Source organism: Rosa chinensis, chromosome 2, assembly GCF_002994745.2.
Source record: "Rosa chinensis cultivar Old Blush chromosome 2, RchiOBHm-V2, whole genome shotgun sequence".
NCBI classification, from domain to species: domain Eukaryota; kingdom Viridiplantae; phylum Streptophyta; class Magnoliopsida; order Rosales; family Rosaceae; genus Rosa; species Rosa chinensis.
Genome location: NC_037089.1, coordinates 22,241,596 through 22,264,804, shown reverse-complemented (window position 1 = coordinate 22,264,804; position 23,209 = coordinate 22,241,596). Strand labels below are relative to the sequence as shown.

Below are 23,209 nucleotides of genomic sequence, written 5' to 3'. Positions count from 1 at the left end.
AGAAAAAAAGAAAAAAGTAGGAGATGGTGAAGAAAGTGAGAAATTATGAAGAGGTGGAGGTGAGAATTTATAGGAAATTGTTTATTTTTTGAAAATAGCGATTACAAACATAATTATAAAAAGGGTCCTTGACCCATAGCACCAAAATAGGATAAAGTTAGTCCACTTACACCACTAAGAGATTTTTATTCTCACTAACCCAATTTAACAGCTAAATGATGATTTTGGGCTCCAAAAAATTAAAAATTACAAATACTCTCTCTCTCTCTCTCTCTCTAGGGTATTTGCCGGAGGCTCCGGTGGTGTACAAGGCCGTGTCTGACCCAGAAATCGTCGACAATCCGGAAATTCCAAGCTACCAGTCGTATGTCTATGGCTTGTGCAAACCGCCGGTGTTGATAGCTATGCATATGCCACTGGAAATTGGCGTTGCATTGATGCCCATATCTAGTCAAAATTGCAAGTTTGACCAGCAACAATTACTATTTATCAAAAAGAAGAGAATAGCTGCATTGCACGTTTCTCATCTTTCTTTTTCTTTCTATCTTTCCAATCATACATCAGGTGTATATATGACAAAAGGACAAGTTGAAATGGATGTATTATTTAATTAATAAGACTCCATGATATGTCCAATTAGTTCTCCTTCAACTGTGTTCACATATCAATTATTATTACAGTCTACTGGCTAGTGTTTCCAGAATCCTAAAGATACAAGGTTTGGCAAGGTGGCGCAGTTTCGAGTCCAGGGGAAATATGGGTATCAAAACTAAAATTAGCAAACTTGAAATTTTGATTATTATTAGTCTTATATGCAAACAAAGATAAAAGGCAAACCTCAGCTTTTTTTTTTTTTTTTCGATGACAAACCCCAGCTTTTGGTTTAATACTGTTTTGGACGTTTTGGACTACTGACAAAGAGAAAATGACAGCATAAGCCCAGAAGAAAAGAAAACAGAAAAAAAATAAAAAATCAATGGGTAATAAAGGTCTATTGAAGGGCAATAGACGTTTTGAATTGATATAATCTCTTCATGTTTTTTTTTTTAATCAAAGTTTTATTTATCTAATTTTAGGAAAATTAGTTCTCATTTCGATAATCGAAACGTCTATTGGGGGGGGGCAATAGATGTCTATTATGGGGTAATAAACTATTGGGTCCAATAGACGTTTATTGAGAGGTAATAGACCTCTATTGCCCCTCTATTGGGGGGCAATAGACGTCTATTTGGAGCAATAGATGTTTTCAGAAATTTCCGATGGGTAGCGGTCAGTGACCGGATTCCGGCAATCGGTGACCGACTCTGGCGAAGTCTGATATGGTATCTCTCTCTCTCTCTCTCTCTCTCTCTAAATAACAAAGGGTGAGGGTAAAATGATATTAAAAAAAATAAAAATAAAAAAAATCTTAATGGGGTATTAGGGAATACCTCCTTAGAGTGTTTTAGGTAAGAGGGAATTAAAAAAACTTAATGGGGTAAGTGGGAAAAAAATCCCTAGAAATGGGATAAATGGACAAAAACCCATAAAAAAAAATTAAAAGGAAAGTGTAGGAACTAAAATTCAAGTAAAATTTCAAGTTGAAATTTGAACATTTTGATCATCCATGCACGTGGACCAGCTCTTACTTTTAAATTTCAGGTTTAAACAAAGGTCTATAGTTAGATCATCATAGATTTTAGACTTCCAAACTTTATTTTTGGTATAGACCCAAACCCACTATTGAAGATGAATTTTGAACAACAAAGATCGATAATTTAGACGTTCACCATAAAAGATGTAAAAATTTAAACTACAGTTTATTTGGACAGCAATGACTCGAGATGGCCTCAGTGCTGACCATATCTGCAATCCATTTTCACCAAAAGAAATGGATTTATCTTCCCCCTCTCCCGGAAGCCACAAAAAAGTAAGAGAGGGATTCATCTGTGATTCCCTACTATGGGCGGAGAAATTTGCCCAGACAGCTATTAAGGGTTTGGCTCTAAATGTAGCTCAGTTGCAAATTGCAATGGGATGTTGTATCATGATCTTTTCACCTTCCATGTGACCATGTGGTTCGATTTCTCCCTTTAGCATGTAATGAATAGATGGTAGGAATAAATAGTGAAATCCCACTAACGCATGCTTTGGATTGGATTCCAGACCATCTTTCACTTGGAATAACAAAAAGTTTCTTATACAGTAATCGTAAATTCATGATAAATATTGTCAATATATTTATCTGTCAGTACAAGTCATTCTTGAGTATGGTCAACTCATCCGAAAACTGCAATTTGTCCGACTCTGATTGTATCCAAACTGCAATTCTAGAGGCAGACTGTGGTAATACCTAATCCAATAGCAAAGAATAATTCTCGTCTCTCTATTACAACAAGAAACTACAGAATGATAACAGGCTACAAGAGAGGGAATTTTCCCAATACAAAGAACGAACGAATAATAAAATCTTTTGGTTACCTGTACCTTTTACTTTCCACCCTTAAAGGTCATGAAGGATGAGACTATTGTATCTGATGATTTACAAGCCTTAGATTTGCATGCCAGAAAGTGTACAAAAAATAACCGGCACCATCAGTATTTAATAACATGGTGGCGCAACCAAAGATCATACATCACCATGTGGAATGCATCGTATTTGATGGGCGGTGAATTCCACTGGAAGTGCTTCTGGACCTGTTAAACACAAACCCACATGACCAAATTCTTGATTACAATTTGCTCCCACATTTTCTATTTTTGGCAAAATTGTACAGTAATGCTGAAAAGCACATGCGTATAAAAACACACCAACATACACAACATATAGTGCTTATAAAAAATTGAAGATGTACAATGTAAAATTTTCAATTGCAAAAGATAGTAATATACCTTCATCAAGTTTTTGTGTAGTGTCAGAAACTCTGAATAGGGTATGGCCTTGAGTATTTGTTTAAGCTGATACACATCCTTCTCCGTAAGTATGACAGAAAATTTTCGCCAGTCAAGAATGTCATTGAACGGCAGGTCATAGTAATTTGATAATATTACTGCAGGATATCAAACCAAAGAGATGCAAACAACACAAGGAACTTTAGTACAAATCAAACCTTAAGCTAAAAAGAACAAAATCAGATAGGAAATTGCACTGAGACTCCCCTCAAGTTTCTATCAATGTGTAAAATCCTAACAGAAAAGGTGCAGCTGCACCTCAAAACCATTTTCTTGTGAACAATATTGATCATTAGAATGGAATTACAGAAAGCAGACTTGAGGCAAACACCACATAAGCAAAACAACAGTGATCACTAGAGTGGCACTAAAGTGTTCATAGATTTGATGCATATACCCATTAAGTAGAAATGAAGACCACTAGACAATATCCTATATCCTATCAAAGGGGAAAGTTGTAATGAAAGGCTGATTTATCTGTCCAAAAAGTTAAAAAAGAAAAAAGCAAACAATAGTTGGGACTTGGGAGACATTGCTGAAACATATAATGACTCTTATCTATATACCTGAACAAAATTCTAACTGAAGAAACAGTTGGAAAGAAAATGGTCATATTCTCATAGTTGGAAAAGATTCCTTAAGTCAAGATAATATTTCTGATTTCCATAGCATGGAGAGAGAAGTATCTTCCACAATTCTCTTCCTTCTTTTAAAATTCAAAACAATATAGTTATGGTTTGACAACTGACATTTACCAATCAAGCAAGGATGGAAAGTTAGACCATTGCATTACTCTGATTAAGTTTGCATCAAGATTTGAATTCTTACCAGGAATACAGCCATAATGGATTGAGTCCATTGGGCGAGCACTGTTGACCTGAGAACCACCTGGGCATATGCAGAACTTGGTAGTATAAAACTTCTTTTGATATAACAAGTTCCCTTCAGCTCTATTTATTCTGTTGTTCAAGATGTAAAGTTCTGTATCATTCTCCCATACTCGTGCCAGTATAACTCTAATCTTTGAATTCCGATGACCAGCCCAAAAACCAAGTGTTGTCCTGCAAAACACAGCTCCTCTCAATTTACAGCAATGAACTTAAACTATTTGGCTTGATTCAATAGCAGTTAACACATGATTACCTTCCACAGGAGCCTATGTCTTAACTTATAATTCGTTACATAACAATCACATGTAATAAGCATGGCGTATGGAAACATATTGCATGTAATCGACAATAAGTGAAATAAATATATTATACACACACACACACACACACACACACATATATATATGAATGTATAACAGAGTGTGTGTGTGTGTGTGTGTGTGTGTGTGTGTTATATGCTCATAGCCTTCAATATTACCTGTTCTCCACATCATTTCCTCCAGCTGGAAGAGCAAATGGTTGCAGTACTTGAGGGAGAGCGACGTCTTTATGTGGAATGAAGCCAACATCATAGCTAGGGGAGCAGACAACTCGAATAGAATTCTTTACAAGAAGCGGAAGTCCTTCAGTTGCCCTCACACCAACATCGTGACAAGTCACAAAGAAGTGATCTGCACCCAAAGTCCTGTTCCAGTACGGATACTTGGCTATCAAGCTCTCCACATAGTTCTGAACAATTATGGTCATATTCTCATATGAAGTACCCTGCACAATCATCGTAAACCAACAACAGCTGCCAATCAGATCCAATCACATAGCATGATCTGACACTAGGCATTGCCATTCCCATTTGCGGGTCAAGCAAACTTAGTAACTCATATTAAGAAAACCGCAAGTTCTTCAAATAAGTTGGCATTTGCAAAACAAACAAAAACACCAGTAAATACTTCAGTGCATTAGTACATAGACGCTACTTAAACTAACAAATCCGAATGAAACTAACCGAAATCAGCAACAAGTTCCAAAAGAGTAGAACCAGAACAGACATTGCATTCGGTCTAGCTACTTATACAATTCCACATTTGCATTTCATAACAAGTCCTTAGTAGAATTCATAACTAATGCACTTAACCATACTCAGATCCACAGCAATGAACAAATCACACTCCTATCCGAAATCGAAACACAATCAAATCAACAAACTCTACAATCAGATAAACCACCGTACCTTGCCTCGCATCTTGTGGCAGGAGATAGGGATGAAGAAGAGCTGAGCCTGATCCGGATCCTCGGTCCGAAACCTTCCCTCTCTAATATTCTGAAAGAAATATCCCTCACTGGAATACTTTCCGGTGAGCTTCCTCGGCGTCTGGTAAAACGTTTTCGGATCGCCGTCGGGGTAAATATACACCTTGAATTTCCGCTCCATTTCGGCGTAGTTCAACCGGAACACCTCCGGCGAGTGGTAAACGTCCGAAAACTCCTCCTCCTCGGGTGAGGGATTGGAGTCGGAAGTCTTCTCCTGCCTGACGACGGGGCGGTCGACGGTGGCGGTGACGGAGGGAGGGGGAGGGGAGGAGACGGAGAAGTTGAGGGAGAAGTAGGCGAGGGAAAGTAAGGTGAAGACGGCGAGAGTGATGAGAGATCCTCGCAAGGAGAACATCGGCGATGACGGCGGTGCCGACGACGGCTTGCCTACACTCATTTGCTTTTGTTTTGTGGACTGTGAGAAGCTCTGAGGAACTCGGAGCTTCGATTTTGGGAGTTTGGGATTTTGTCAAAATCAAAACCTTTTTAACTGTCCGGCACGAAATAAAGTTCATGTTTCTTTTCTTTTCTTTTTTTTCTTTTTTTTCGTTCGCATATTTCAGCAAAAAAAAATGCTTTTTGAATTTTTTTTTTTTTGGTTGGTTACTTTTGTTTTGCAACTAGAAAAATGAACTCTTTTAGCCAAATACCATTTGATTTAGTGGCATAAGTGTTCTCTTTATAAGTGAGAGATCGTGAATTCGATTTACAATAGGCTAGTTGCTGTATTTGGAGTTGTTGATTTGATAAATTGGGTGGATGGTACAACTATAGTTCGGGGTGTATGGTATGACGTGCCGATGAAAATACAGGAACTACGTGTGGGATATTAAACTTGGTCAGATTCTAATCATGGCAGATAGTTCAGTAGAAGGAATGAGTTCCTCTACGAGAACATTTAAGATGTGGAAACCCACGTCCTAAATTCGAAAACGTTGCCAGAGGAGCTACAATGTTTTGTAAGCCGTTTGGGTTGGGCTCCCAGCAAATTAGTCCTTGGGCTTAAAAAAGATTTAGAGATGCTGCAATCAAACTGAGTACGCACCATCCACTTGTGGCAAGAATTTGCCATTTAGATAGATTAGGACAATTTGGTTAGAAAGTAATCCGGCTATAACTCAGAGTCTACTATGAAAACAGAAGAAAGAAGAATCACATTTTGTTTTCAAATGGAGTTGCACAGATCTTTAAAGAATCATAATGATATATGGTTTTTAGGTTGCAACATATACAAGAAAATCCCACCAGCAACTGAAACATTAAGCGACTCAAAATCTCCTGCCATTGGAATGGTTACAAGCTCAGATTGCCGTCGAGATTGCTCAGACAGACCACTTCCTTCGCTACCCAAAACCAAGCTGAGTGGCACTGTTGCAAGAGAATCTGCAAGGTTTTGAGAAAGGTGAAATGGCGTCGACTTTTTATCAGTCTCTGGATGGCCAGCTAGCATCTTTATTTGGAATTCACTTATGAGGGATTCAAGATGATTCCAAGTTCCAGAAATAATAGGAAGCTGGAATGATGCTCCTCGGCTTGCTCGGAGTGCTTTTTCATTGAATGGATCACAACACCCGGGAAGAAGAAAAGCACCATTCTGTTAAAAGTAGAATACCTCTTTGAGGACACAAGTTAGGATGGAATTCTTAAAGTACAGAAGAAGGTGCAGTAATGTCCATAAGGCATCATAAAATAGAATGAATTAGTTACACAAGCTAAGAATATTTGACTCAGAAATCTACGTTAGCCAATCAAATCTATCACAATCCTTCTCAACGCACAATGCATCCGGAGCCAAATTTAATTGAATGAATTCTTTCTACGCTAAAGACTGGGAACATCAATGAGCAAGGGGCTCAGAAATGTATTTGTTGAGGACGAGGTTCGGAAAAACCAAAGCCAAGCTCAGTCATTTTGACTAGTAATGATGGTCAAAACATAGTAAATGCTTGCTAGTAATGGAACTGAAGATTCATATACCAGGAGTAACATGCAAATAAGCACATACATAAGAAAGGTAAAAAAGAAAAAGATATCATAACTTCAAAATAGAGGAGTAACAACTGGGAAAGAAGAGAGAGAATCTGAGGTTTGCAACTTATTCCTTACCCATCCAAAAGCTGTAGCTGATCTGAGCAGTGTACCAAGATTACCCGGATCCTGCAGTCAGTGACCTTTTATTAATGATTTATACAAAAGTCCATAAAGTTCCTGAAACCAAAAGTCTGAAATTACAACCATCAGATTAAGCAGCTTTTAAGAATTTAACATCAAACTTATACTTTCAGAATAAAGAAGTAAATCTAGCAGGAGGGCTAGGGAGAGCTAAAACTTACTACATTCTCAGCAATTAATATAACTCTTTACACAGAAAGAGTGTGAATTAAAATTCATATTTCCGCTACCAGCAGAATGACTTACACGCTTGGATTTTAGAACAAAGCCAAATACAAACGTGATGCTGGGTTTCATTATACAATAACATAAAAGAAATTACTGAAGATGCCAAACCAATAGGGAACTTCCATCCAAGACCAAAGTAGAGGGAAAAAAAAATCACTCTTAAATCCTTTCCAATATTCTGGAACTTTTATGTTTCAAAGCAGAAATCCATCATTGTCTGCGTGTTACTTCGACACTAGGAAAGCTTTAAAACACTAAATTAGCCATATCACCAACTTTTTGGCAATGCAAGACATCATACAGGGCAAAGGAACCCGGTGCCATCTTTCAAAGTAAATGTGCACTACTAAAATGCTTTGAAAGTGGACAGGACATAATCTCAGCTCAGTAAGAATTACCTGAACACCATCAAGGACCAGAACTCGATGTGGAGATGGGAACCAAGCCCTACAGTTTGCCTCCTTTTCATCAGCATTGATATCTGAAAAACTCGTAGGTATTCTCATTAGAGCCATTGCTTCAATAGATTCAGTTGATTGCATCCCCGAAAGCTTTTTCATCACTGGAGAGCTCACTTGCACAATACGAACAGATAAATCATCAATCCATTCGGGAACCTCACAATTATCCGGTAGAAGCAAACAATCCATCATAACAGTTTTCTCTTGCAATGACTTCTGAAACTCGCATATTTCCCTGAAAGTAAGAAACTTCATCAACACATTTTCATCTATCTCGACATATATCGCAGGACAACAAAGAACAAAAACCAAATAGAGGACTTTGACAGTTTGACTGCAACACAGAACCAGAAAACACAAACATATAAAAACAGATTCACAGAGCATTAAAAATTGAAACTTCCATACACAACAATGAATCAATGGTATTTCCATCAACACCAACTATTACTTTTACAAACCAAAGGAACATACAATATAATAAAATAGAGCATTTTGTTACATTCCTCATAAACCCATTAAAGAAAAAGCCAACAAATTTCGATCTTGGTTTTCCCATTGTCTAAGAAACTAAACAGGATAAGAAAAATGACAGATACCCATATGAGTCTTGGGCAAGGTAACTGGTTATTACACTCACCCAGATAAATTGAAGCGGAAAAGAGAAGGGTAAACATGAAACCTGATGGGTGTAGCACCCACAACGAGAACTGAACCATGAGTGTGGCGATAAGAAGAAGACAGGCGAAGCTTGTGGCAGTGTTTGACGAATGGGTTTGAAGTGCTGGTTATGGATTTGACATGGGAAGGCAGAGGAAGCTTCACATCATCATAGTCTTCAAAGTTGCTCTGAGGATGAGCAACTGATAATTGTGAGTGTGAGTTCCTCCCAAGTTTGAGCTTTCTGGAGTGGATTGTGGGCACTGAGATGATACTCGTGCATTGCATTTTCTGTAAAACTTTTGAACAAAAGAGAACATGAGAGCCTAAGCAAGCCCTATTTTATTATCAAAATGTAATATAATTAATTAAAATTTAATAATAAGAAAACATTAGGTAAAGGACTCGCGGTGAGAGTTTGTAACTAGACAGGACATTAAAGTGATTCACGTGTGAGTGAACCAACTCCGATAGAATTTTAGTATATTTTTGTTCAATTTAGTGAAGTTGCATTAGGAAAAAAAAAAATATATATATATATATATATATATGTTTTGCTTGCTGTGAGCTTGTAAGTTATAACTAAGCATGACATTAAAGTAATTGGCCTGTGAGTGAAATCAACTCTAATATAGTGGATTTCTTGCTTTGTTCAATTCAGTTAAATCAAGGCATATTAAACTTGCTCTTTATACTCTCGGATTAGAAGGACCCGATAAAGAGTGGCTAGCAAACCACAAAGTCCGTTTTCTGGTTTAAGACTTTCTGCTGTTTACAGTTGGGTGAAAATCAGTATGATTAAAAAATGTAGTGTCATTTGATTACTATAATCCACATTTCATTCCCTATAGTTATTTTTTGCAGAGATAGGAATGTTTCCAGATTACAAGACTGCATTATGGGTTTTAACTGAACTGAGCTTAAAAAGATATTTTCCAATTCTCTTCACTAGATTACATTTGATAATATGATCATTGATGCAAGTTTGGACCTAGGTTGACTATGGATCCTGCTTATATCTAACTAGATACTGTCATACTGATAGTGCTGCATCAGTTGGTGAACAATCTTAATGTGTCTGAAGCATTCCAAGAAATGCGTTATGTGCGACACTGATTATGACCTTTGAGGATTATTTTCTTCCCACTGAAACCTCTCTTGAACCTGGTAAATCGATGTACAAAAAATCTGATCTGAAATGCACTCACCGTGTTTTTCCTCACCGGTGCAATTACTCATCATTTTCGAAAGGAGGCAAAAATGAGAATATTAAAGGGAGACTGTTTAGCTAAAGCTATAAACAAAAGTAACTTTGCATTACTGTGAGATTATCTTCTACCAGTTCCTAAAAGATGAAAAACAAAATATCATTTGGTTCTGTCTATATCCTCTGAGATGTGGGTAAAGTCAGTGATGCTCCTTGGGAGGGAAACTCCTCACTCAAAATTAGAGAGTTTTGGGGAAACATCTTCTGAGGCGTACCAGCATTTCTCGGAACTAATGGAGACAAATATAGTCTCTCGGAGGCAGGTTGAGAAGCAACAGCCAACTCCTCATTCCTTTGAGATGCTGTGGACATGAACATCCGCTCCGAAGTTGAATGCATAGGAATATCAGTTCTCCGAGATGTTGAACCCATATGGTCATGCTGATGAGATTTTGCGGGCATGTACATCCTCTCAGATGTTGAAAACATGGTGTCGGGCCTTTGAAATGTTTGACCCATATTGTCATTCAGGTGAGTTACTCCCAGCATGTATGCTCTCTCAGAGGTTGGACGTAGAGTGGGATCCGTCCTGTGAGATGTTCCAGTCATACCATCACTTCGGAGTGATATTGGAGCCATATTGTCATGAGAGGCAGGGGCATAGACGCTCTCGGAAGTCAATGCCATAGAAGTACCAGTCCTTTGAGATGACAGTGACGTGTTGCCATTCTTGTCATTCCTCTGAGATGTTGAGGCAAGATGCCTCTCAGAACTTGGTGAAATATTTTCAGTCCTTTGAGATGTTGGTCTTGAGGTTTCCATCCAATGAGAAGTTTGAGGCATATACATTCTCTCTGATGATTGTGAAGTTGTCAATGTCAAACCTTGTTTTGGTATATCTCCTTCTGTTGCTCGAGGCATGGCTAGTGACATATCCACACCGGACAGATCTCTCTCGGATGTTGCTGGCAGGACAAGGGACAGGCCCCGACTAGAAAAATCCCTATATGCGGTTGGAGACATAGATGAGGCTCCTTGGGTTGGAAGAGCTGCCTCAGATGTGGAAGGGAGGGACAATGGAGCTCCACGACTTGGCAACTTGCTTGGTGAATCACTCTCAGATTCTGAGTTTGTGGCTCCTGATATTCTATGACTAGGTGAATCTCTCTCAGATGTTGAAGGCAAAGAAGAAGAGACACCTCTGCTTGCCATATTTGTCTCATATGATGGACGCAAGGCTAATGATGATTCTAAGCTAGGTAAATCCTTCCACTGTTGTGCAACCGCTTTGATCTGGGTGTAAAATTGCACTCCTGCCTTACCTGAATTTAGAAACCAGGTAACTGCAGTTATAGACATTGTTCTCTCCTCAAACTGTTTGTGTGTGTGTGTGTGTATGTGTGTGTGTGTGTGTGAGAGAGAGAGAGAGAGAGAGGCTATACCAGAGATATTCAGATCGCTGCCAAAAGATGCCTTAGATCCGTTAAAGGAGGACAGTGGCAACGGAACCGGAACAGGAACATTGATCCCAACCTGAGACAAGCCAAATTCATGTCAGTTAACAACTTGCACATCAAGCATAAAATTGGAGAAAGCTACCATATGAGTTTGACTGTCAAGTTTTCTCCCATTCCCATGAAGATACCATGACATTAGCTGACGAATTATTTTCACTCAATCAGCAGAAAATCTCCAAACTTCCCATCCCCCTCTAAATCAATGTTTATTAATGTTGTACTTGTTCATGGCCCAATGGAGTATTAAACTGTAGCAGGTACGGGTCTCATGATTGGTGCCTCAATTGACCATGGAGAGGTGGCCGGAACTCGAAGGAAAGGAAAACGTCCTCTCATCAGGTACTGTGCAATGAAAGGTTTGAACCTACAAGATACAAGAAAGGGTTGGCTTACCAGCCCAGCCTCAACTTCATTCTGGAACTTCCTTGCAGCAATGCCAGATGTTGTGAATATGGAAGCTCCATTCCCACACCTAAGGAATAGTAAGATGAGATGAGTATATGCACCTGATACTGTAAAAGAGTACTAAGAGAAAGAGGCACGTTTCAATAAGTCGTGAGAATTCCAAAAAGGAAAAAACAAAATTATATCACTTTTCCAAATAGAGCTATGTTTCTCATAAGTTGCATCTGGAAACAAATAATGAGAAAGTCTTATATCCCGACTGCAATAGAATGTTTGAAACTAGACAGACAGAAAAACATACATGAAGTGCAATGGCTTGAACTGAGTTTAAAACACACCAAAACACAAACATTTATGGGACAAACTCAGACCAAGAGAGTAAAAACAGGTACCTGTTTCTGTTTATAATTGTGATCGCTTCTTCTAGGCTGGCAGCCTGTTGGTGGTCAAACAATACAAGATTTGGTAACCAATCTATAACTTGCACCACGAACACTCTCCCCAAGTATACAAAAGAACATAATTATGTGTGTGTGTGTGTGAGACAGAGAGAGAGAGAGAGAGTAAACAGTACCTGCATGCACAGAAGAACTGGTCCAAAAATTTCTTCCTGCTCAACATAAGATACAGTGCTGTCAAGAATATGCCAATGTCTTTGATTCAACTCTTCTTCAATTGAGAATCATAACTACCCAAATCCATTCATGCTGGAAGCAAAAAAGAACCAACATGAAAGAAAGTACCTTAAAACAATCCATATTGGTTGTAACATCGCATAAGATAGTAGGACCAATAAAATTTCCATTCTCATAGCCTCGAACCTGCATGGTAAAGTTCAGAAAATTCAGGGAATGTTATCTACAAGCTCCCTAGTTACAATAGTTCACAAAAATAAGTTCGTCGCATTTGATATAAAAATAAATAATAAAAAATATATATATAAAAAAAAAAGAACACTACATGTTCCTCAATTGGCACCATGAGGTGATAATGTAACTCTTGCCAGCAAAAGTGACAGACAAAGACAAAACAGAGTTCATATTAACAGAAAAGAGCAAGGACAAGGACAAGGAGCAGTGAAGATAAGACACTGCTTGAATACCCAAGGATGTCAAAAAGCACAAAACTGCTAATAGAGATAGCAATGCCACAGATAGTCCTTAAAGTACAGCAACAATCAGCAGTGAGTAAACATAAGTCTGCACGTGAAGCTAATATGGTGGAAGTCATATACTTCTCCTCTTTCTTGTTTTCTTCTTTTGAATAATTAAATACATATTTTAAAGAACAGTCAAGTTAGAGTGAGGCCATGCATGGTGTGTTCATAAAAGACAAATGAATTTCAATTTTATTTCTATCCATCTCCCTGCAGCTTCCAAAATATAGTTCCTACATTATTCTTTAAGGTAATTAGTGCTTTAATAAAAGGCAACAAGAAAATGCAACCACAGCTACAGAAAATTTAAAAAAACACAATCCACAGTTTTTCGTGACATACTGAAATCAACATTTGGTTCCAAAATTACGGACAGCAAGCAGACCGTAGCATGCTTCTTGAGTTTGTGTAAACTAGTCTATAGCAAGAATTGATTTATGTTAAACTGGGATGAGAACAATTAAATACCATAACATTTCTCCCATCAAGAACGAGTCTAGCACCGCTTTCGACACTGCTCTGGACTAATCTGCATATGCAATCCTTCACCTGTAATTTAGCTTGCATGTCAAAAACAAATAACGACCACATCATGCATATCATCTAATAAGTAGTACAACAGACTTTCCAAGAAGAAAAAAATTCATGGTTATTTTCACTTGTAAAAAAAGTTTATGTATAACATACTTACAAAACCATATGGACAATTACAAATTTATAACACCTATGCATGACTAACTAAAAGAACAAAATAAGCCAACTAGCCTCATAAACTCAAGCCCAATTAAGGTGTTTGACTCAAAACATATGCATTGCTCAAGTGCTTAAACAAAAAGGCATTCACTAGGATGTCAGATATTCAATTGTCCCAAAAAACTACAACCTCTCTGCCCTATCTTTCAAAATTCATTTATTCCCCTCTCACCACACAACCCAAATAGAAGTTAGTACTGCAAAGCACCAAACCAACAATTCTCATATTTTCCCTCATACCCTGAATATCCTACATCAACAAAGAATACCAATCTCTTAGAAGTAGAACAACCCAATATGAACCAAAAGCTAGCATGAACCTGTTTGAGATTTGTGAAGTGAGAAACCAATGTAACATGGTATGTTCAGTACTTCAGTCAATTCAGCAACTGCTTATGATACAAAAAACTCAACTATACAATGTAGTTCCCTTTTAACCAAGCAGATTAACAGGCAGAATATACAGAAGATTTAACCTCTTTGGTAATAACTGGACCAACGTCTGCACTAGGATCTGTTCCCACATTGACTTTCAGGGCTTTGGCACGTTCCACTAGTTCGCGCTCCCTGAGAAACACAAATAGATGACCCAACTTGATTAAAACTAGCTTATACCGGTTCAATAAAGTATTGCTGAATTTATGATAATATATAGTTACAATCGCTTGCTTACATATGTTAAAAACCATCAGAAATGCTATAAAAAAAAATAATCTTGATCTATAATTACCAGATTCCAGAACTGGAATAGTCTTGACTGGGCTACTCTCTTTCCAATTTATCCTAAGCCATGAGCAGACTTGGTAGATTTTCATTGAAGTGTTTACTAATATGGAAATCCCAATAGCCAAAGTGGAAAACCGGCAGATCACACTAATTTTAGTACGATAAATGGATGAGGGTCGCATGTTTAGAAGTTTACAAGAAGGATGTGTGTGGAGTCATGTAGCACAACATGAGAAGTTAATCTACAGAGACACGTATGACAGATGAAAAGAGCTAAACAAAAAATATGCGCATCAAACAAAGCATTAGATGGATTTAATGTAAATTAAGACATAACTCAGTAGAGCAGTACATGCTCCAGTAACATTCAACCCCAAAGACAACTATATGTATCCAACAGCTATTATTGGATGTGGTTTATACAAATATTAAACCATTGAATAAATGAAACGCATTACCATGTTATTGAGTTTCCAACAAAAACAGCTGTATTAAGAGCCATACACCTCTGTCCTGCAGCACCAAAACCAGCCGTGACTAGAGCATTCAAGGTTGCATCCATGCTAGCATCAGGCATGATGATGGCATGATTTTTTCCTCCTATATTGGACTTAAGGAATTGAGAGAATCACCCGTTAGAAAGCAAATATATGTGGATATCAGGTTCTCAACCACACTTTTAACTTGAAGAAATGTGGTTGAGTATCTGGATAGGTTGGTGAGGGACGAAGAGCTACTGTTTACCTGAACACGCTTTCCCCTAGCAACTGCCTTTGCATGTATGTGCATTCCAGCCTTCACAGTTTGGGAAAAAGAAAATATACAGAAAAAGGAGATTAAAAACATAAGAGTAGCCCAATAATGTTAGATGTAAGTATGTTGAGGTACTGCATCTGAACTTAAAATCATTGTTACTACGGATATTCAATAATCATAAGCATTAGAGCAAAAGTTAACTTACTGTACTCGAGCCAACAAGTGAAACAGCCTTTATATCATCATCATCACAGATATAATTAACAATGTCCTGCTCAGATTGATTTGGGAAGAAAACGTCATTGATAAATTCATTGAAAATGTAACGGATCTATACCTTCAAATTCTCATTATATATAAATAGTTGGTGTCAAAACTATAAGATTCTGACAAGGGGAAACGGTTAGAAAGTAAAAAGCAGGGAAATGATATAGTGCTAGTTACTAGTTAGGTAGGGATGACTCCACCAATACCCCACACCAACCATACCACACCCAAATCTATATAGGCTGTCACTACATACACAACTTACATAACAGCGTAACCGATCTGCAAAAGCTATAGTGTAATGGGAGTGGCCAACAGCTAATACACTTGACCGGTATTATTGACCCACAAAACTTATGACATAAACTAAAAGGCCAGCACTTGTTCTAATAACATGTTCACAAAAATAAAATAGCAAAGAGAAACTGTCATTTGGTACAGTTCTGGGAAACTAACAATTTTTTTACCATGATATTAACTTTAGAGGTGACACTGTCATTTTGTTCTTGTATATTTTTTTCTTCTTTCTTTTTGGGGCAAGGTTGCCACAGCTAGAACTTGGGAAAATGTTCTAAAAGACAGAGGATAAGGAGATCCTGGTAAACAAAACTTACGTGAGTGCCATGGACTATATTTAACACACCATCGGGCAAACCAGCCTCCTTAGCAAGTGCTGCAAGTATCATCGAAACTCCTTCAAAAATAAAATCAGTCATTGCAAGTTTCAATATTGGGGGAGAAAAGAAAATAATGCATTTTTACAAATACAGAGAAAATAAATCAACATAATGCAAGTTGTAACATACACAACTTACACTATCACCGATGAATACTAGTAAAACACATCTGAACGACATACACACAAGAAGCACTTCATCTCTTCATTCTTTCTCATTTTCATTTTCATTTTCTTTTCTTTCTTTCTTTTTTGTAGGGAAGATCTAAACCTGTTCCCAAAACCCAGCTTTACCACCATTGTTTAAGTGTAGGGCTTTCTACATAACATTAATGATGGATTTTCCACCTAAAACAAAGGCAGTAACAGTGATGTGTATGCACATATGCATACACTGCAAACTTTATCTTGACGTAAACAAGCTTCAAATTTACAGTATGATTACAAGTCGAAAATGTTCATCTTATACACAAAACCCAACTCACTAACCTTTTCAACCATTTTATACTAATTAGTAGATGTTTTTGTATCAAGACTCTACAGTAAACATAGGGCCAAAAGCATGCATGTGCGGAATTTGCATGTAAATCTTGAAATCCATGTAACCACTACAATTTACAAAACCAAAACATCACCCAACTGAAGAAGCATTGCCTCTGCATACGTTTTTGGCTTTAACTAAACATTTTGATATCTGGAAACTTCTGTATATATGACTCGCTACATATGACTTTGATTTGTGTGAATAATAAGAAAAGCAAGAGGAGAGTGGATATCACTTGTTAGTATAAGCTTTGTTTCAAACTAAAATGTCTTGGCCAGACAGAGACAGTAGATCCATTGGCAAGAACACAATATCCTTTTCACATATAAAAATAAACATGCAATTCTATTAGGAAAAAAAAAATCCCGGTCTTGAAAAACTTGTATATGATCAAACTGCAAATTAACTAGTTTGAAAAAGCAGACAAAAAAAAATCAAAAATCAAATTGAGAACAAGTATATGTGAGGGATTGAGTCACCTGGATTTTTTTCACATGGCTTAAGAACAAATGTATTGCCACATGTAACTGCAACTGGGAACATCTGCAAAATCATGGAAATATTACTTGGGAGGAAACTTATGTCATATTTTTCACAAACCATGCAAATAAGAGAACGTTAACTAGCAAACTTGTATGATTAACAATGAAAGTTACTGTACATACCTACACAGACTAAAATGGGCACCCCCCACCCCCCAACCCAAAAAAAAAATTAAATAGATCTCTACCAAGAGGAACAAGGATAATTATGTCAGCATAAACTAAAACTTCGTGTAATGTAGTTTGAAGAAATGAACTGCATGATAAAGTAAGCACTTCATCAGAGATTATAGAGGAGGCAAAAAATGTCAGCCAGCTTCTGCGCTAGATTCAAAGTAACATAACAAAAAACAAACAACCAATGAAAAAAACCGAGAGATATTGCAGACATACCCATAATGGAATCATTGAGGAAAAGTTGAAGGGGCATATCCCGGCACAAACACCAAGTGGTTCCCTAATGCTGTATGTATCAATACCATAAGATGCATTAGGAACAAACTCACCCATCTGTAGAGTTGCCATCCCACAAGCATGTTCGACCACCTCTAAAGAAGGAAAAGAAAGACATGTAACCCACTATTTGGTAACATCCATCATAAAAGAATAACAGGAACTACAACAACGCAATGCAAAGACTGACCTATACCACGGAGCACATCACTCTCAGCACCCTTCAACGTCTTACCCTGCTCTAAGGTGATATTCATAGCAAGTTTATCCTAAAATAGAAAATTGTATCATTGAGATTCATAATCTCAAGAGAGAATACCATGCGAACTTATAAGATTCCAATTACTAACAATATCTCTGCGGATGAGCTCCTGAAGCTTAAACAGGATTCTTTGACGTATAGTAATAGGTGTGTTCTTCCATGAAGGAAAAGCTTGCTTGGCTGAACTAACTGCAGCTTTGAACTCTTCATAGGTAGTTAAAGGAACATGAGAAACAATCTCTTGTGTTGCCTGATTAGAAATCAAGTATTAATCAGTACACCAATTAGCACATTTATATCAAAAAGAATGAGATGATAGCCAATTGAATTTCGTGAACTTACAGGATTTACTACGTCAATGATTGAACACCCTTGTGAATCAACGAATTTTCCTCCTATGAAATTAGGAACCTTCAACTACAATCAAATCTATCATAAGTCTGTAATAACCAGCTGATTTAATGAAAAGCAGAGGGAAACAGAGCAGAAGTAGAAATGAAGTACAAACAAGCAAACAGCCATATTTTCAACCATCCTTTACGATTAACCCTTACCGGCTGGTTACTTTGCATCAATGACCCCCCACTGGGAGCAGAACTTGTATTCACCAAAGCGGACCTGTCAGGTCTCCACGTCTTGAAACTTTTCTCTGCAAGAAATGAATGCAGAATTTAAATTCTTAGTGAGTAATTATTGAAGAAAAAAAATTATGTGTTTCTATCTATTGTTTTCAGAAAGCCAAAAGTTACATTTCCAAATTTGTTATTTGAAACCAATACAAATTGTTGGCACTACCATGCTTGCATTCAAGCCTAGAAATCAAAACCGATGTAGGCACTCAAACACTTAAAGGTCAGCAATTTTTACACATGTTAAGCTAAGACAGTAAGACCTGAAACCACTGAAGCGGCCTAATCTTTAGCTTGCAGAGTGTCATTAAAACTTGCATGATACTTTTAGACTCCTTTCTAATGATCTTTGCCATTAAGACATTTGCACACGAGTCAATGAGGTGCTACATAACTGAGCTATAGCCGTTGTGCTTGACATTTGAGATTCCAATGAGCAGCATATAAATGCACCCTATCATGAAAGATATACTTATTCAAAGAAGTCCACACCCACCACCACTACTAACTATGCATGAAGAACCCAATGAACAGTCTGAATTGATAAACCACAACAACAAAGAGACTGTGTAATGAAAAAGATTCTGCTTTCTAGCAACTAGTCACTCAATTAGCTGAAATTTTTAAATCTCGGAAAAAGTAGAACCTGATAGAGTTCCTTGACGGATCTTTGCTTTGAGGTTATACAAATGCCTTGGTGTTGACTGCAGTTCAGGATTCATTTGCTTGAGAGCCTTAAGAACTTGACGTGGTTTTATACCAGCTTCGGTCATTTGCTTGATTTGCCTGACCTCTTCCTCAGTAAAGCGACGACTATAAGGATGCTCTGACATGTCCCTTAATGCTTCATGATTATGCTCCCCATTCTTTATTGTGAGTACCCACAAATCATCTTCCCTTTTCCCAATGGCTTCAAAGGGACAGTTTATAAGGCGTGAATTTGCCTTCCTTTTGCGTTTGCTTTCATCAATTTTACGCCTATTACGATAAACACCTCCCCTATCACAACCTAAAATCACTCTCCTGTCTTTCCTTGACTTTTTGATGGTCACCACATATCCTTGACTAGCACCAAAATCACGAACATATTGGATGAGATCTTCACGATCTTGAAATGTTCCAGCTTGTGGAGGAAGCATATTGTTCTGTATAGTAAGCTCAATTTGACTTTCAGTTTCCATTATTGATGGCAGTAAGAAGAATCTGATAGCCAAAACAGACAACAAAAGTGTGATATTTGACAACGAAGAATAGAATATAAATACTTTATACAGTCATCTTTGTTAGTGAAAAGTAAATCGTTGAACCACAGAATCACAAAACAATTTATGCTTATACCTTTACAATAGATCTTTTCAGCGTATAAAAGATATAAAATTAAATTAGGTAGTTATCAAATGTTAAAAGTTTGCAATAAATATTGGTAGCAACATACATTGAAGATTGAACCCAAACAACGAACCCTGAAACGTTTTAGCTCTTGACAGGCTAAACCAATTGCTCATAGAAATCCATGTAAGACAGGATCAAGGTTGTTAAATTATTATTGAGTTTTTTTTTTTTTTTCCTGGGGGTGTATATTCCTGGTTAAATCATCGTTCCTGAATTAACTAAGACTTATTCAAGTCACAATTTTCTCAACTTATAACCTTCAATTGTAGACACAGACATCTCATGTTTTGACACTGGTAAGGAGTATTTGACATGGAAACTCCAACATCTTGACAAGGTTGACTAAATGGATGCATTATTTATATACTCAACTATTAGACGTATATATTTTTCTTCAAGTACGTATCAGTTATTCTTATGCAGATGGAGCATAGCATGTCAAAACAGCAGCAGCAACAACAACATGCAGTATTTGCCTAATCAAGCATGCGTAACAGCCTTACGATTACATAAAGTTTTTTCTTTTATGGTAAATATCAGCCGTATTAAGCTCAAACTTGTACAGAGACAGGACATGGATTTGCCCGAAAATGAGGGAAAACGCATGAGCTTGTTGAGATTACTTAATTACCCTAAGCAACAAATGAATCTCATGAAAAGTTTTCAATCCCAGAATACAGTTTATCCATTAGTGAATTCCCCATCAACATTTACCTCCAATGCCATAAGCAGCACTCTTGTATCAATCATCAAAACAAACAGAAACATAATAAGATTGAAACATCCAAAGGAGCTAGAACAATGCAAGTCAACACGATTTCTCAGACTCAAACAAACAGAAACAATTGCTTAAAACTTTCATATTGCCACTATGTTTTTTCCTTCTTTTCTAGCCAGTGCTCATAGACTGGTTTACAACACAAGTTGGACAACAATTTCAGTGTAGAACTGAAACACCTCTTGATAAACACAACCCACCACCCTCTATAATCAACAATGATTTCCATCAAAAAGTTACAATCTTTACACATAAAACTAACCCAGTAAAAAACTTAGAATCAAATCCATCAAAAGGTGAATCCATACCTGATTGAAAATCCCACTACGTCAGTGAAACCTTGCACTACCAGAGACCCAAAACCCCACCTCCAACACAAAAACACACCTGTGGAAACAAACCCACAATCAAATTTCAAGGGAAAAATCAACCCCAAATTTAGAATAACAGAGATTAAGGAATTAACCCAATCATTAATACAGTACAGGAAACACATTTAGAGCAGTAAATTTCATATTTCCAAAACAAAGCACCTACCTTTAAAAAGTTAAAAAAAAATAAAAAAAAATAAAGTTAAAAACCCTAAAAAATATGATCTCGGAAATTAGAAAGTGAGGGAAAAAAATTTTGAAGGTTAGAGAAAAGGATCGGGACGCCCGCTAGTTTTGATAAACAGGGACACTGCTTCAATAGACTTTCAGAGACAGTCGTCGCTACGCGTTCGAGTGGCGCGTGTGATTTTGGAGGGGGTGGGTCGTGTTTAAAGGTGGGTGGAGAGCACGCGAGGGAGGGGAGAGTGGGGTTGTGTTATATAAAATGGCAGTTTGGCATTTCGACGCTTTCTCGATGCGGGTGTCCCGTTTATCAAAAACGGAAAGAAGGGTGCGTTGCGTTTCGGCTTTTATAATACGACAATGTAATGGATGTCGCACGGTGAGATTAATTCCATGTTAGGAAATCAAGTAGAATTTCATTTTCTTTTCTCTACTCTCATCCCCGAGATTTGAATCTATGATCATACGATTACAAATAGACAACAGGGTCACAGATCACCGCTATCTAAAATTTTTTTTTTTTTTAATTTAGAAAAGAAAAAATGGTTTTCCATTCTATGCATCTACCTTTGGTCAAAACAGTAATTGATCTTCCTAAATTGGTATTTTCCATTTCATGGATTGTCATAGATATTTTGCTGAAGATAGAAATAACATGTGGCAAATAAAATTGATGATGTATCATCTGCTATATCATTAAGGTTTAGATTTAATTCTTTGCTTTTAGGTTTCACTCAAAATCTGACAACTAAGGCCGGTTATGATGAACTTGCGAAATAATATAGTATGGTCAAAAAAACTGGTGCATACCGGCCAAAAACTCTTCAATGTTCAAGTCATTTAAGTAACAATTTTGACCGCAAAAGGATATTAGAGCAAAGAATCGTACCTCATTTGGAAGGAAGGGATGTGACCCTCAATTTGAAGATAAGAAGCTGAGGGATCGGAGGTGCAATGTCTTTCACTGAGGTGGAAGTCTTAGTAAAATAGATCATGGGACAGACGGAGGGATATTTCTTGAATAATGTAAGTGTCTCTGTGGAATATGAAGCATATTCTCAACAGCCTGTTATAAACATGGTCGGGGGACTCTTGGTCAAAATATTCAGAGTTATGCCAAGCCATTCTTATGATCATATATACTCTGAAAGTCGCAAAACACTTGATCTCATGCTAAGCACACTCTCTAGGTAACTTGTTTACCTTAGTAACCACATGTCATTACTTACCAAAGCATAAGTTTACGCTTGCCAAGTAGAGGTTTTTTTTTATTAATTTTTTTTTTTAATGCAAAAAAACTATATTAGAGGTGGAAGCTCCTTGGGTAACTAAAGTTTACAACATCATATAAATTAAACAGCCCTAGAAGCTTCACTACAGATGGAGTTAGTCTAAGTATGAACTTCTCCAAATTTATGGCCTAAATTTACAAGCGCATCAGTCGCAAATTTGCCTCTCTATAGACATGATGAAAGGAAATTGAAACAAAATAAGTTGGCTAGCTGTTGAATATCTCTAATGATGTTGAGCACTCTCCATGGTGGCTGGATTCTCTTTTTAATATAGTCAATGATGAGCTTTGAGTCTCCTTCCACATGCAATCTTTGAATACCATTTTGATAGGCATTTAAGAGGCTATCTCGAAGGGCAATGGCTTCTGCAACAGGAACTGACGTTCTTCATAACCCCTTAGCAGCTTCGACCAGTATCTTCCCATTACAGTCTTTGATCAGGAATCCTCGAGTTGTCGAGTTGTTTGAGACTGATCCATCAAAGTTTATCATGTGGCTATTGAGGGGGAGGTTGCCAAGTGATATTGGCAGTATGGTTTTGAAGAGAACCTCCCCTAGAAACAACAGGATCTTCACCTTCATTTCTATTGAGGACGGAAGTAGCTGCAGCCACAATTGAAGGTAGAGTAGCCTTAAATTGCCTACAAGCC

General features: G+C 37.4%; 3 protein-coding genes across 8 annotated transcripts; all 3 read right to left on the bottom strand.

Annotated features, from left to right (window-relative positions):
• Positions 1–2,161: 2,161 nt before the first annotated feature.
• Positions 2,162–5,609, bottom strand: LOC112190546 (probable glycosyltransferase At5g03795). 2 transcript variants are annotated; one of them, XR_005807515.1, is made up of 6 exons: positions 5,050–5,609; positions 4,300–4,586; positions 3,760–3,992; positions 2,872–3,029; positions 2,467–2,676; positions 2,162–2,332 (listed from the first exon to the last, which is right to left on the bottom strand). XR_005807515.1 is itself a non-coding variant. In XM_024329981.2 (5 exons), exons 1-5 carry the CDS (start codon positions 5,524–5,526, stop codon positions 2,575–2,577), a joined length of 1,257 nt encoding a protein of 418 aa, XP_024185749.1. In that variant the 5' UTR covers positions 5,527–5,609; the 3' UTR covers positions 2,164–2,574. The 2 variants fall into 2 exon arrangements, 1 of the variants encoding a protein (XP_024185749.1); XM_024329981.2 differs by having other exon boundaries at positions 2,164–2,676.
• A 702-nt stretch (positions 5,610–6,311) lies between these two features.
• LOC112188494 (uncharacterized tRNA/rRNA methyltransferase YsgA) lies at positions 6,312–8,994 on the bottom strand. The gene is made up of 4 exons (XM_024327616.2): positions 8,673–8,994; positions 7,928–8,225; positions 7,236–7,286; positions 6,312–6,723 (listed from the first exon to the last, which is right to left on the bottom strand). Exons 1-4 carry the CDS (start codon positions 8,936–8,938, stop codon positions 6,325–6,327), a joined length of 1,014 nt encoding a protein of 337 aa, XP_024183384.1. The 5' UTR covers positions 8,939–8,994; the 3' UTR covers positions 6,312–6,324.
• Positions 8,995–9,933: 939 nt separating this feature from the next.
• LOC112186885 lies at positions 9,934–21,486 on the bottom strand. 5 transcript variants are annotated; one of them, XM_024325439.2, is made up of 21 exons: positions 21,251–21,483; positions 21,022–21,100; positions 19,190–19,746; positions 18,469–18,563; positions 18,257–18,331; positions 18,003–18,164; positions 17,843–17,921; positions 17,593–17,747; positions 17,137–17,200; positions 16,052–16,131; positions 15,376–15,441; positions 15,047–15,209; positions 14,873–14,927; positions 14,165–14,255; positions 13,404–13,484; positions 12,523–12,600; positions 12,354–12,389; positions 12,172–12,215; positions 11,768–11,846; positions 11,300–11,390; positions 9,934–11,179 (listed from the first exon to the last, which is right to left on the bottom strand). In XM_024325439.2, exons 3-21 carry the CDS (start codon positions 19,722–19,724, stop codon positions 10,032–10,034), a joined length of 3,177 nt encoding a protein of 1,058 aa, XP_024181207.1. In that variant the 5' UTR covers positions 19,725–19,746; positions 21,022–21,100; positions 21,251–21,483; the 3' UTR covers positions 9,934–10,031. The 5 variants fall into 5 exon arrangements, with proteins under 5 accessions (XP_024181207.1, XP_040370465.1, XP_024181204.1 ...); XM_040514531.1 differs by having other exon boundaries at positions 16,052–16,110; positions 21,022–21,486; XM_024325436.2 differs by having other exon boundaries at positions 21,022–21,485.
• Between the last annotated feature and the right edge of the window lie 1,723 nt (positions 21,487–23,209).